Source organism: Neovison vison, chromosome 2, assembly GCF_020171115.1.
Source record: "Neovison vison isolate M4711 chromosome 2, ASM_NN_V1, whole genome shotgun sequence".
Classification (NCBI taxonomy): Eukaryota; Metazoa; Chordata; class Mammalia; order Carnivora; family Mustelidae; genus Neogale; species Neogale vison.
In genome coordinates this window covers 197133976-197148507 of record NC_058092.1, presented here as the reverse complement: position 1 = coordinate 197148507, position 14532 = coordinate 197133976, and the positions used below count along the sequence as shown (strand labels likewise).

Here is a 14532-nt window from a genome sequence, read left to right as displayed (position 1 = left end):
ACAGAAGAGGCTCAGGCTGTTTCTCTGGAGCGGAGGGGGATGCAGGCTGTGCCAGGAGGCAATGAAGGCACCTTCACATCCTCCCGAAGGGCTGCTGCTCTGATTTGCATTTCGGTCACATTTATGACAGTCTCATAATGGATTAAGAGCCCCAGCACTGATATATTAAAGGTTAACGGTGCATCCTGCTTTTGTATTGATTTGTGGCAGCAAATATTTGCGGGTGTTGAGAGCAGGGCATCCGCCATATTCTTGGTGTGGAGCTGCTGCCGGCTGGCGAGGCTGTTTTGTGCTCCCACTGAGCACGAGGGGCATGGGGGCTGGGGAAGCAGACAGCTGCTGCTTGGAGGGTTCAGGCCCAGAGGATTCTCTCAGCTATCGCTGATTTCCGTTAGATCCACAAAGAAACTGGATCTTGAAGCTTTAGTGCCCTGAGGAGGAAGCCTGGGGAGCACCTGTCCCTATTCCTGAGTTCCTTGGTGATTGGTGCCTGGACTGGCCCTGACCACATAGCTCTGTGCTTTGTTTCCTGGCTCAAGGCTACATGTCTTCTATTCAAGCTCTCACTCTATCATTATGGCTGCTTCTCTGCAGATGACTGATCCACATTTGTCCTGAAAGGAGACCAGTCCACTCAAGAAAAACACCTTTGCAACACTCTATCCAACCTAGACATTGGGAAAGTGAGAAAAAAAGCCAATTCATGAATACATTATTCATGCATATAATAACCCATATTTATTCAAGTGTCTACTATGTGGCAGGCACTGTTGCAAGCAAGGAGGTGAATTATCCCCGTTTGGCCAGAACTTTCCTGGTTTTAGAACTGAATGTCCTATGTTTCAGGTAATTTCTCTACCTTGTGCAAACCGGGATGATTGGTCACACAGTTGTGGGTATGGGTTATGTAGTAATAAACCAAATGACCAAGTCCCATTCTAGGGGAAGAACTGACATTAAAAAGCCCGTGATATATTTCTTTGCTTTTATCATATAATTTAAGAAGGATGGTATTTTATATAGGGTTGTCAGCAAAGACCTCACAGAGAAGGTGACATTTGATCAGAGACCTAAGACAGCTGAAGAAGTGAGCCAATTAAAGATGAGAGGGAAGAGGATATCAGGTAGAGGGGAAAATAGCTCCAGAAACCCTGAAGTGGGAAGGCAGGGACAGCCAGCATGGGGAGAGTAGAGGTGTTGGGTTCTGATCGTGTGGGACTCTTCAGCCCATGTGAGGATTCTGGATGTTTCTTTGGGAGATAGGATGCAACTGGAGGATTTTGGAGAAAGAGATGATGTGATTTCACTTAGACTTTGAAACAATCATTCCTCCTGTCCCCCTGAGGAATAGAGTATAAAGTGAAAAGTGGAGGTAGGGAGGCCATTAGGGAGATGGTCTCAGTATCCACGTAAGACACAGAGTGGTACGTGGTGAAGGTGAAGAGAAGCAGTCTGCTTCTGGAGCTCCCTCAGTGGTGGGAAAGAGCAAATATGCAGAGGTAGTATGTAAGAGATATAAGGAAGAGAGGAATCAGCAGTGATAGCCATGCTTTTGTCCACAGCATCTCAAGAAATAGAGCTATGTTTGTCTGAGATGGACAAAGGTGAGGAAGAACAGGTTTGGCAATGGGTTCTGGGGCTCACAATTCAAGACCTTGGGACTTATTAGCCATTCAAATGGAGATGTCAAGGTGGGGGGCATTTGCCTGGAATTGATGGGGTGGGTCAGGACTGAGGGCGGTCCACTGGAGGCATCAGCATATGGATGTTTTTACAGCCAGTTGACTTGACCAGATCATGGTGAAAGGGATATCACTAGAGAATAGAGGGAATCTGTGGGTTGAATCTGGGACACCCCAAGATTCAGAGTCTAGGAAGAGAAGAGGTAGACAGGGGAGGGATAAGGAAGCACCTACAAGGTTAGAGAACTAAGAAAGAGTGATATCCCAGAAGCCAAGCGAAGGAAGGCCTTCAAGAAGGGCAGAGTGCTCAAGTTTGTCGAATTCCACTGGTTGGGGCAGAGTGTGGAGTGGGATCTTTAATGACTTTGACGAAAACAGCTTCAGTTCAGTGTGGGCATGAAAACTTGATCAAGGTAGGGTCATGAAGAATGGGGATGGAAGAACTGGAGAGTGGTTGGAGGAAGGTGTGATCTCAAAGAATGCAAGTTTGTTTTTTTTCCCCACAAGATAGAATAAGTATATGTTTTCATGCTGATGGAAATGATCTGTATAGGGAAGTGATTTCTTGATGTAGGAGACAGAGGAGACTCCTGGAAGGGCAGTGTTTCTGAGAAGGTAGGGAGGTCTGGGCTCTGGGAGACAGGGTGAGACATCAGTAGGAGCAATGGCAGACGGCAATTTAAAAAGTAGGACCAGTGGATATTCCGTGGTTTTAGGAAAAGAAGTTCTTTATAGAGACGCAAAACTCTCTACTGATTGCTTCTACTGTCCTAAAAAACGGGAAGCAGGGTCACTGTGTGAGAGTCATCGAAGAGACTGGGAGGGTCAGTTGAGGAGGGGAGTTGGGAAGCGTGAGGCAAGTTGACGGTCCCCCTGAAGTTAATGGCTGTGATTCTAAAGGTGGACCCATCACTGTGCTGGTCTCCAGCCTGGATTTTTTCCCCACCATATTCACTATAAACAGAGCTGTTTTAAACCAGAGTTGATTCTTGCAGAAGACACAAAGCCTGCTCCTATTATCTGTCAGACCCTATGTGGAGTGACAGAGATCCAGACCTGGACCGAGTCCAGCCCTGAGGGAGGGGAGACCAACATGTCGATGGTCACATGAATTCCAAGGAAGTAGAGGTTAGGATTGTCTATATTGGGAACACAAAGATAGGGCCTGAATCCCGGGGAGTGGGGGATCTGCTCTTTATACTGGAGACATCGGCTGAGGTGTTCCTGGAGGGCAGGCAGGTTTTAGTCCTGTGCAGAAGGCAGGACACAGCATGGTGGACAGATAACGAGATGAGGGAAGGCTCAGAGGCCTAAGAGCTGAGTAACCTGAGAAGAGACCGGAGGAGATGGGTCTGGAATGCAGGGGGCTTCGAGACTGAGCATCCCCTTTGCCAGTGGTATTAGAGGTCCCCGGTTTTGCCTTAGTGGAGGATGTGGCCATTCAGCCTCTGACCCATGCCGGCGCTTTGACTTGGGACCTGGCCCAACATCATCTGATCTGGCCCCCTCCCTTAGGGCCTGTTCCTGAGCCCTGCTGACTTCCAGGGTCTGGGCTGAGTTCGGCAATCAGAAACAGATGACCACATACGCCCACCTTTCAGAAACTTCAGCCACCAGGGCACCAGGCCTGGGCTCAGTCCAGGCAGAACATGCACCAGTGAGAGAAACTTCAGCCAACCTGGGTGAGGGAGCCTCAGTCCTAAGACCCTGGATGTCCAGGATGGCTCAAGCCATTCTGGATTAGGCTGGACATTTTTGTTTTGTTCTGGGGCTTGAAGATGGAACTATCACAGCTCCTTGGAGCCTGGTCGTCTTAGCCAGCAGTGCCGGGGCCTGATGGAGTAGGACAGGAGCCTCTCTCCTCCTTGTGGATCACGGCTGCACTGGGCACCTGGCAGAGGGGATGGACATGGAGAACACGGAGTCTGCAGAACTAGGATCTCAAAGCTCAGAGCTGGCTGTCACTTGGGCAACAGAAGGATTTTCAATTTTAAGGATTTGTGCTGTGTTTACAATGTAATTAAAAAATGCAAATTTTTCAGAAACACATTTGTAGAGAGTGGAAGTCTCACAACTGTTCTTATTCCCCTTGTTTTTGTTCCTATATTTATTTACATTTAATAATGGTTATTTTTTACCAGAATGCAAATATACTGTATACAAAACAGTTTTTTTTAAATAGGAGTTTATTTTGGGCATCTTTTTATTTCCAATTAAAAAAAAATACAATGTAGAGAGAAAACAATGTAGGGGTGGGTGGGGAGGGAGGAGAGTGCAACCCAGAAAACAATGTAGGGGTGGGTGGGGAGAGAGGTGAGTGCCGTCTGTGACCAGCAGCCTTGGGGCTCACAATTTAAGAAGGGCTTTGTGGCCTCCTATATCTCACAAGGATATGTCTTTTTCTTTTCTTTTTTTAAGATTTTACTTATTTATTTGACAGAGAAAGACATAGTGAGAGAGGGAACACAAGCAGGGGTAGTGGGAGAGGGAAAAGCAGGCTTCTCACTGGGCAGAGAGCCTGATGCGGGGCTTGATCCCAGGACCCCAAGATCATGAGCTGAGCTGAAGGCAGATGCTTAATGACTGAGGCACCCAGGATGTGTCTTCTTGTCATGGGCCATGTCGCTCTCATCCTGATGGGTCACTAAGTGTAAGTGTCCCCAGAAGGTTTTAACCTGACAGTTGTCCTGGGCTGGGATTCAGACCTGTGGCGACTCTCAGAACCAGATGGCTACAAAGGAGTGTGTGTAGTTCCACCCACCCCCCCCCAGCCCCATTGTCACCTACTCTCAGGCTTCCCCGGTGGGCCCTGGGGAGTGTTGAGGGGACTGTCCCAGGGAAGGAGACGCTCACAAGCTTGGAACCTGCCTGCCTCTGCTCCTTGGAAAACACGGTGTGTCCAGGTGTCGGGCCCACCCGCAGGGGCACCCTCCAAGTGCTGAAGAAGGACGTGCCCTCAGTGTCAAGTCCAGTGGCAAAAACAACCCCCTGCACATTTGATCTAATCACTTCCTCCATTGTTCTCTAACATCCTTTCTCTGCTTTATTCATCTTCATAGCACTTTAGATCACTGGCTATGTGACATCAGAGGTCTGCCCGCTACACCCCCACAAGCCACATTAGCAGCCTGCAAATGAAGACTGTTTTTCTTTTCTGAAACATTTTTAAAGTGGTCTAAAAAAAACAAAAGCGCAAAACTCAAGGGTATGCCCAGAGTGGTAGGTGGCCCTTATAGTTTGCATCTGCACACTCTTTCCTTTCCAGAAAGCTTGCTGATCCTGGCATTCCGTGGTTATTTGTGTTTTTGTTGATGTCATTCGTATGTTTGTCGCTGTCCCTCTACCTCCACAAGAGCGGGAACTTTGTGCTGTTCCTGCTGTATCTCTACAGAAGTGCTTGACATGAGCGGATGCTTAGGAAAATGTGTTTTGGGATGAACAAATGAAAGAACGAAGGCACCTGTGGAGCCTTTCAGAGCCTGAGGTTGAGAGGCATCTCGGGAGTGTCTCAGCCTTCACCTGAGATCCTATCCCCCTTGAAGAAGCCGGGTCTAGGAGAGGAGAGAACCGGAAATGTGGCAAAGCCCCGGGTAAGGGAACACCACATGCGAGAAGAATCAGAGAGACTGGAGGCACAATGGGGACCACTGGGGAAGAAACCAAGAAAGGGCAGGGAAATAGGGAGCTGGGAGCACCGATACTGGAAGGTTCCAGAAGCAGCCTGTGGAAACCCATCCAGGCAATCCCAAATGAGTCAAGCAGTGCCATCTCCTAGACACTCAGGTGCTGGAAAAGAGAGCCTGCTGGGATCCCAGTCAAGGCATCTGTGGGCTATAGTTCAGACAGCTTCTGGTTATGAGGATGGGCATCCCCACCCTACCAGGCCTTTTGGGTTACTCCAGTACTTTCTCTTCTTTTTAAGGAACAGTAATAGGTTTATATAGATTTAGATTTATCAGGCCTGTGATTATGGCCACCCCACAGTTGTTAAAATCTCTTTTACATATATTGTATATTGATTCTGCTCCTGCTACAAGTGTATTTATCTCTATTGCCAATGTAAATAGTTCTGTAACATGCAAAGATGTATTTATAAATTCTGTATTATTGATTTTTCTCATGCTGCAAACACATTTATCTCTTTGTTAATGAAAATGTATCTAGGAAAGAGTAAGACTGATTTATGGAGAAAGGTGTGGGGCAGGAGGGAGGTGGTGCTGAGCTGGGTAGGCTGTCCTTGGCCACAGCCAAATGAGACATCATGAGATGTCAAAGGTGCATGTGTAATTGGAGGAAACTACTCTCAGAGGCAAAGGATGTTTGGGAAGTCCTTTTGCAAGGCAGTCTGGTGTTCATGGGAGTTGGCTATGCTTTCAGCTAGGGGAGACCCCCCAAATTACCCACCTGAGCCAGGAGATAGAGAGGAGCATCTCCCCTTGGTCTCAAACCCAGTTTCAGTAGGGCACAAGTAAGTGAAAGATAGTGGCTCAGTAGTAAGCTTAGAAATAGGGCCAGGCAAAAAAAAAAAAAAAAAAAAGAAATAGGGCCAAGCTTTGCCATCGGAGGATTCCAACACTAAACGTTGTCAAAAGATGAAAAAGCACGGGGGTAGACAGCAGGCTACGGGGGTGCAGGGTAAGCTGCAAAGTGCATATTCTTGCAAAGCGACACTTCATTAGTGAAGGCAGACCCAGACAGGGCAGCCTAGGGAAGATGCTTTTAAAGATTTCCTTTGCTAATACAGACAGGGTCATGAAAGCATTGTATGGTGACAGATGGTAGCTCCACTTGTGCTGAGCTTAGCCTAATGTGTAGATTTGTTGAGTCACTATGTCATACACCTGAAACCAATGTAACAGTGTGTGTCAACTGTACTCCACGAAAAGTAAATACATGAAGACATCCTTCCCTGGAAGCTTCTGCCACCCAAGCACTCACTGCTTTCCCAGGAAAACCTCTGCCGGGCACGTACCATCACAGTTCCCCCCAAACAAGAGTCCATATGGCCTTCCCATGGTGTGTTGGTGTCTCCATGCTCGGTCTGGGTTCTGACTTCCTCAGGTTGTCACTTTAGGCCTCCCGGGTACCTAAAACATGTAGTGTTCACAAGGTAACGCCTTGCATGCTGATGAAGAGGCATTTGCATGTACCTTGACAACAATATGGAAACAAGAAACAGGCTCCCTACTGGGGATGCATTTGGGCAGGTGCCAAGACAGGCTTCAATCTCATGAGTCTAGGAAAGTCTAGAGAAGCTGCTTGTCCTTGGTTGCTTCTATCCAAGCATGACCATCACCACGCCATCACTAATGACTCCTTTACACCGTTCTCTTCTTCGACCATTTGAACTCCTTATTGGCAGCCTAACGGAAAGGCTAGCATCTTTAAACATTGCCTATGTGCCGGACATATGTCTGTGATCCTTAATCTTTGCCACACCTATGAGAAAGTCCTGAGTTAAGAAAACTAAGGCTTCAGTTGGGGGTTCTGAAACCTGCATGTGCATCACGATCCCCTGGAAGGCTGTGAAAGCACAGATTGCTGAGTGACACCCCAAAGTTTCTGGCTCAGTAGTTCTGGCTCAGTAGTTCAAGAAACTGCATTTCTTTGAGGGTCCTGGGGGATGCTGATGCTGGGACTCAGGGCCATACTTTGAGAACTATAGGTCTGCCTCGTATAGCAAAATTATTCACAGGCAGGATTCACAACCTATGATTCAAAAACCTCCATCATTTCAGCTGATACAAAGTGTGTGTCCCAGAGGGACCACCAGTGCCTTCTTGGGTAATATCTTATCTTGCTGGAACGTCTTCCCCCTTGATTCTCCATCCAGCTCCTTCCACCCGCCCTTCACAGCTCCGCTTAACATTTCCTCTTCTACAAAGTGCTTCTGTAGCTCTGGCCCTAGCCCACTGTCCCTCCCCCGTGCTTCCAGGATCCCCCAGGCAGAGCTCTCCTGCAGTTTGCTCATGTTGTTTCATTACTGTCGGTTTACTTCTCTGACCATCCACCCCCCCATGAACCCCACGAGGATGCCCACCATTCATTCCTTACTCTTTTACCAAGTGACTGCTCGATGGAGCTGTTGATGGAACCACTAACTGGTTGAATGACCTCAGCCAGGGGCAGCTTGCTTGGTGGAGGTTTATAGAGATAGCCCCTACGACGGACAGATCTGCATCTCTCTGTGGTGGGGGTGTGTGGATGCTTCCTAGCACTTGCTGCTAAAGAGATTAATTGGAGAAACATGCTAACTTAAGTGTGCTGGTGCTGCCTTCTCCTAGCTAAGCATCTCTGGATTGTTTGGACAAGTGTTCTATCTGGTGTGCGCATCTGACTTCCCCTGCCTGCCAGAGCTGGCTTGGACCCTGACTCGCTGGCCTCTCCTTGACCCCTTTATTCCTCCACTGATGTCCCTTCCAAAACTGTACCCTCTGATGAGAGAATGAGTACCCCAAGGAGATGATGGCTTTGGCATATGAATAGTTGGGTCCTCCTGCCTGAACCTCCAAGTCCTTTGATAGCATTATCTACTCTCAGATATGATGGCGGTACCTAGTGTGCTGGGCATGTTAGTGAGCTTGCAGGCTTTCCTTGAAAGAGGATATGTGCATCTGAGATGGGAGAGATCCATCTGCAATGACTCGTGGCTTTGCGAAGTGATATATGGAAGCCGTGGGGCTAAGCCATGAGGCCAGCCCAGCGAACGGAGGTGGTATTGGGGGGCGGGAACAATGAGGTTTCTGGGACAGACTTGGACATAAAGCCATAAATATTCGGGCTGCCTACTTGTCGTCCAGAGATGATCCCTGAGCCTCTGGCCAGGGGCACAGTCATGAATAACTACTAGGAGGAGAGAGGAAATCTCCATTTCAAACGCGGGGATGGAACAGTAGTGCTGAGCTCCTTGGAGGTTAGGCATTCAAGCCAGACTCATGGAAACTGCAGTAATTTAGAACAGTTCAGTGTTTAGACTCAACTGTGTAATTCATCCTGATGTTTCCCATTCATCAAAGCCTCGTGTTTGTTTGTATTACCATGAGAAAAATAAAAAACGTGGGGGAAAAGAGATCCCCCCGCCTTTCATTACAGGCAAATTACGACAGAGTTACAACCCTTGGGGCCCTTCAAGCAAAGGAACATCTTGCTTCAATTAGATATAAATAATGAACAATAATTAGAAAGATTTCTTCATCGAATTTGTTATTTTATGTTTCCTTTCATCTGTAATGTACTGAAACAAATACTGAGCTCCGTTTCTGGACCGTGTAGCAGGGCCTAAAGGAACTCCACGGAGTGTCTCTCCAAAGCAGGAGGAAGCAGCCGTCACTGGTTCTTCCGTGAGCACGCTGCAAAGACTGTGCTGTCAGCCCTGGGTCCAGCACCACGATGCATACCGGAAGTAACCTTGGGTCCAGCCCTCCAGCTTCTTATAGTCTACTATGCAGAATAATTGTTCCTGGTGACTGGCCCCTGAGTTTGAGTCAGCTGCTTAACACACATCCTCTCAGTTCGTCATAACAGTAGCCCACTACCACAGGCTTTGCTTCTTGCCCTAAGAGATTCGGAAATTGAAGCACAGAGAGTTTAGCTAACCTGCCAATCCTGCATTGTCAGCAATGGGGGAGCTGCAATGTAAGGCAGGTGGTTGGACTCCAGACATGCAGCTTCTGCTCACCCTGGTATGCTTTGCTCGGAAATCACAGTGCTATTATGCTGCCATAGAAACCACGCAGGGTGTAGATGGCACGGGGAGGAAAGTGATGGCCGTGGCTTTGTGTGGGGAAGGGAGGCAGCGAGATCTTCCGGGTGTTTGCAGGAGAACATCAAGTAGATAAGTGAAATAAAGGGGTTCCAGGCAGAGGAAGCACCATGGCCTGGTGCTATAGAGGGGGAGCTATATGGGATTTCTCCTTTCAGCCTTGGCTCTGGGGCTGCGTGGAGACAGAAGCAGTAGCTGGAGATGAGATCAGAAGATGGAGGGTTGTGTAGATCAGGTTGAGAAGATTGGATCTTCTGAAAAGGGGGACTGAGGGAAAAGTGGAGACGATGATCCTGTTTGGTACAAAGGAGAAAGAGATTTCCAGAAGAGAAATAAAGAGTGATTAAGTTGGAGCCTGGACAGAGAGAGCCTGGCTCACCACTGAGCATTTGGAGAATTTTTGTTCTTTTTGCCATTTGATTATGCATGTAACATCCTCTCAGTACACTGAACCAGGTGGTGCCCGCAAAAGGCAGGTGAGGGCTTTGTGCCAAGTGGTCCTTCCCAGTGTGACTAGTGCCCCCACCCCAAGGAAGACTCTCATTCTCCCCCCGCAGCTCAGGCATCTGCTGGGGAGCCTTCTGGATGTGCTCCCTCCCTCCAACATGCACGTGGCTTGAGCTACCTGCTTCTCCTTTGCATAAAACCAACTCCAGGCTCTCAGAAGTGCTTTGTTTTATCTTTACCATCTTTTAATAATAGCCCACGCCTAAAAATCAAGACACTTCATTTAAAAACACAGATTTCTTTATTGAAAGACAGATTGAGGGGGAGGTGCTCAATATGTAACAATTGGATCGAAATCTAGAAGAGCCACAAACTTTGGAAGAGACCCGCCCCTTCACGGGCATAACTCGAGTGCGTGTCTCTGCCCACGCCAGTTCTAAGTGGCAGAGACTAGACATTGTCATCAATCTTACTAACATGTGTTTCTTTCCGGTGCTGTGGGCGTTGGAGTTGGAGACTTTTAGTGTCCAGCTGCCTGTGTTGCTCTCTTATACTGTGATTGTCTATATGTGTCTGTGGCTAGACTGTAAGCTCCCTGAGGGCAGGAATGCTGTCTTACAGATCCTTTTGTCCCTTGACTTCAAGGCAGGAGCTGATTTTAGATGTTTGGTAATCTTATTGAATTAATCTACATTGAGGAAATATACCTGTGTTAGGATTAGGCCCTGACAAGTTACAGCCTGGGCCGAGGAACTGGAGCTACTCGGGGTTTGGGGTGCAGAATGGAAAGAGTGGGCCACAGCTGGGCTTGGTCCTCAGGAGAACCTTGCAGCCCATTTATATCCCTGCAGTGGCATCAGGTACCCATGTTTCACTGTCCTTTTGCATTTTCAGGACGTTCCAGGACCTCTCCAAACAAGTTGATATATCTTACGGCACTGTCCGGGACTCTGCTGTGTATGAGTACTTCCGAGCCAAGGGCACCAACCCCCTGGAACAAGACAGCACATTTGCTGAGCTCTGGCGGACCATCAGCAAGAACGGAGGGGCCGACAACTGTGTGTCCAGCCCTTCGGAAGGCATCAGGAAGGTAGGCGGGAGGTGGCCACCTGGCCACATGTGCACTGTGACTGACTATGGGCACTGTCATCTCCAAGGTAGGGGACACCTTCCCGAAGCATCTCCTTTGAGTCACCCTGTCACCTGCAGGGTGATCTGTCTTCAGCCAGTTGGATAGAAATTTCTCACAGGCCTGTGAGTGTCAATAGGAGATGTACATGTTCTTTAGGTAAGATGCCCATTCTTGGCAACAGAAGCAGAGAGCTGCTCATTAGGTATCTTCTAAGTTTCTGAAAGGTCAGTGAAGAGCAGGCAGATTAAGCCTGAGGCATGGACCTCCCCCCTCATGGGCTCATGGGATGGAGGTTCAGAGAGACCTGCCATCCCAAGTGAGAACACTCAGCCAAGGCAGAAGCAGAGGAGCAGGTAAGAGGTGGAGGGACTGTGGGGACAAGGTTGAGGAGAAGGCGGGCACACAGTGGGCAACCAGGGGTTAGAATGGGGAAGACTACACATAAGGGGTGGGTGGTCCAGAGCAAGGGCTGGTGGGTTGACCTGGCGTATCTGTGAGACTGTGCTTCAGCAGAGAGGTGTGCTATGGGGGTGGTGGTAAGGGCAGCAACTCCAGGATGGAGTCCACAGTGAGGAAACCTAAAAGAGCGCAGGGTGAGAGGAAGCCAGGGCCAGAGAGGAGGAGGCAGAAAACCCATCACATGCTTCAACGGGTTAGACTTTGCTCATTTATTTCACTGAATTGCCCACAGTGACCTGAATTAATCATCACTATCCCATTATACAGATGAGGATCAGAGACATGGGGTCACACTCCTAGTTAGGGTCGACGCCTGGGGTTCTGGGCTGTGTTTGGCATTTATCCACCTTGTGCTTGCAGAGCCCTTATAGGAGGAGGAAGATGATGGGGTGAAGGCAAGTGTCATATAAGGAAGCTACTGGTGGTGGTGTCCTGTCCAGTGACCCTTATCTGCAGTAGCTGCTGTCCTTCAGGTCCCCAGTGAATGGTGTGAGAAAGATGTGCTCTCTGAGTAGAGGGGCAGTCCAGCCTGCCTCGGCATCTCCTCCTTCCCCTTCCGTTCTCACAGAGCAGTTAGCTCAGGATGGCCTCTCCTTGCTGTTTAGCCGCACTGAGCTGCAGGAAGCGTCTGGGCTCGGAAGCCTGACATGCGTGGGTGTGAATCCCAGCGCCACACTCGCCAGCTGTGTAAATTTGAGCACACCACTCTTCCTGTCTGGAATCTCTCAGAGTTGAGAGACGTCCATTGGGAGTCTCCTTAGAAACTTAAAGCCCTTGGAAGTACACGTTACGGTTGATACCACAACCAAGTGATAACAAAAATAACAGAACATAATATAAATGCATTATTCCTGTCCTGACAAGATTTATTAAAATCTCTTTGTTTTAGTGAACTACAAAAGATGGCGCTCTAGCCTCCAGCTGCTGGGTCTTCTTCCATCCCTGACAGTGAATCTTTGGGGCTGTAGATGATAATGAATATAAAGGTGACTTAAGGCCTTTTACGAACGTAAGGCCTGGGCCAAATGGGTTTTGAGTTTCTGCTCTCTGCTTTCTTTGTCGCTCATAGAGAGCAGATACTCCCATCCACATGGGATTCTTGTGACGATTCAGTGCAACAGTGCTATGAAGAGTTCTTCTAATAAAGGAGCTTTATTAGAACTTTACTTTTGACTTTATTAAACTTCTGTTCATTGTAAGACAGTTTAAAGAAAAAAAAGACAAGTCACATACTGGGAGGGGATATTTCCAGTGCGCTATAACCAAGATAAGATTAATATCATGATTATTGGAAGAATTCTTATAAATCTGTAAGAAAAATTCAAACAACTCAACAGAAAAATGAGCAAAAGACTTGCATAGGCCTTTCACAGAAGAGGCAATGCATATGGCTAGGATATCATAGGAAGAGATGTTCAAAATCATTAGTGATGTAGGATATGCAAATCAAGACCATAAAGGTATATCATTTTACACCAATTAGACTGGCATAAAATGAGAGGTGGTGGAGAGGACACGAGTAACAGGTGGTTAATTGCAGGTGGGAGTGTACCCAGTATAGCCACTTTGGAAATGAGTACGCTCTTCTCTTATAAAACGTAACATTCATATACCCTATGACCCAGTGAGGCCACTCTGAATATCTACCCAAAGGAAACTCCTGCATGCACTTCAGAAGTGAGAAAGGTCAGGGAGTATCACTTATAAAGTCAGAACCCTGGAAACAATCCCAATGAGCCTTAACAAGGTGAAAAAAATATGACCTGCAACGAAATGAATGGCCTACAGCTTCATGTAATAGCACGAATGAATCTTAGCAAAATAACATTGAATCTGAAAAAGCATCAAAGGCAATTTTATATGGGTCAACTAATAGAAAACAACATACAACTTAGGACCCATTTAAAATGTATGAAACACATGCATGCACACAGCCAAAGTAAGGATGAAATACAAAATTCATGATAGTGGTCAGTGCAGATGGGAGAGGCAGAGCCATGGGAAGGAGAGAACCAAACAGTTGAATATAAGTCAAGGTCAGTGCTAGCTTTAGATTCACAGGGTTTAATATTTTTTTTCATTTCTCATTGTAAGAAATAACTAATGAGTTAATTAAAAAGAGGGCCATTCCTGGACAAAAGGATGGGTGTCCTGAACCCAGGGTTGTGATTAATCCCACTTAGAGCACCTACCTGCTCTTCCAAATAAGTAAGTCCTGACCAAGCCAGGCAGAGTTTGACTGCCACAGATGCCAGGCCCTTTTTGTCCTTACAAGCTCCCATGTGCCTGCCTTGTCTTGCTCCTGGTGTACCATAAGAGAACAGACACCACCACGGAGCCCTGTGGAGGGTGATAAATCTAGAGATGGTTCATTGGGGAAATAGCTCCTCGTCATCCTACTTAGCCCTCATTCATTGCTGGCACATTAGAAATCATTCACCCTCTGGCGATATGATGAAAACCATGTAAAAAAGGTTAAGTAGTGGAAGATGCAAAGAAAGGAGTCCTCAGAAATGCCTAAAGCTTCGGGGTGCAGAATCTAATCTCTTTTTCAGTACATAGGATGTGTTACTTTTATGACACCTTCATTTTATAAACCCCAAACCAGCTTTGGGGTCACAAATCTCCCTCCTGCATTTGGATCTCTAAGAAAAAAACCGACTGCCAGCACTAGACAAATGTTAAGGGTTTTATAACTACTGTCATAAAAGTGAGTTTATGGTATTGTCAGAAAATGGAGTGTGCTGCATTTTTTTTTACTGGAAGGAGAGCTCAGATTTACTCTCAGATCCTCTTCATGCGCCTGTCTGGGGGTGGGGGGAGCTCCTGCCCCTAAATGCTTAAGCAGTGTGGACAGCTCAGCAAAGGTGAGGAGGGACACCCCCAAGGGGCATTGCCGGAATCTTCCTTAGCAAGGGGAGGATGACCTCCCTTCTAATTTCCAGTTACTCTTTGGTGACTCTGGCTCCATTTCTGGAGATTGCTTGGTAGTGGAGCAATGTCTAATTGGTCCTGAAGTCAAGGAGCTTGGTGTAGAGGGTAACCTCAGA

At 47.5% G+C, this 14532-nt stretch overlaps 1 protein-coding gene across 1 annotated transcript in view; it reads left to right on the top strand.

Moving 5' to 3' along the window:
- GRID1 (glutamate ionotropic receptor delta type subunit 1) overlaps positions 1-14532 on the top strand; it is a 705818-nt gene that overhangs the window by 652982 nt on the left and 38304 nt on the right. The window contains exon 13 of the mRNA XM_044239973.1: positions 10786-10981. Within this exon, the coding sequence (XP_044095908.1) occupies positions 10786-10981 (196 nt within the window). The remainder of the gene's footprint in view (positions 1-10785; positions 10982-14532) is intronic.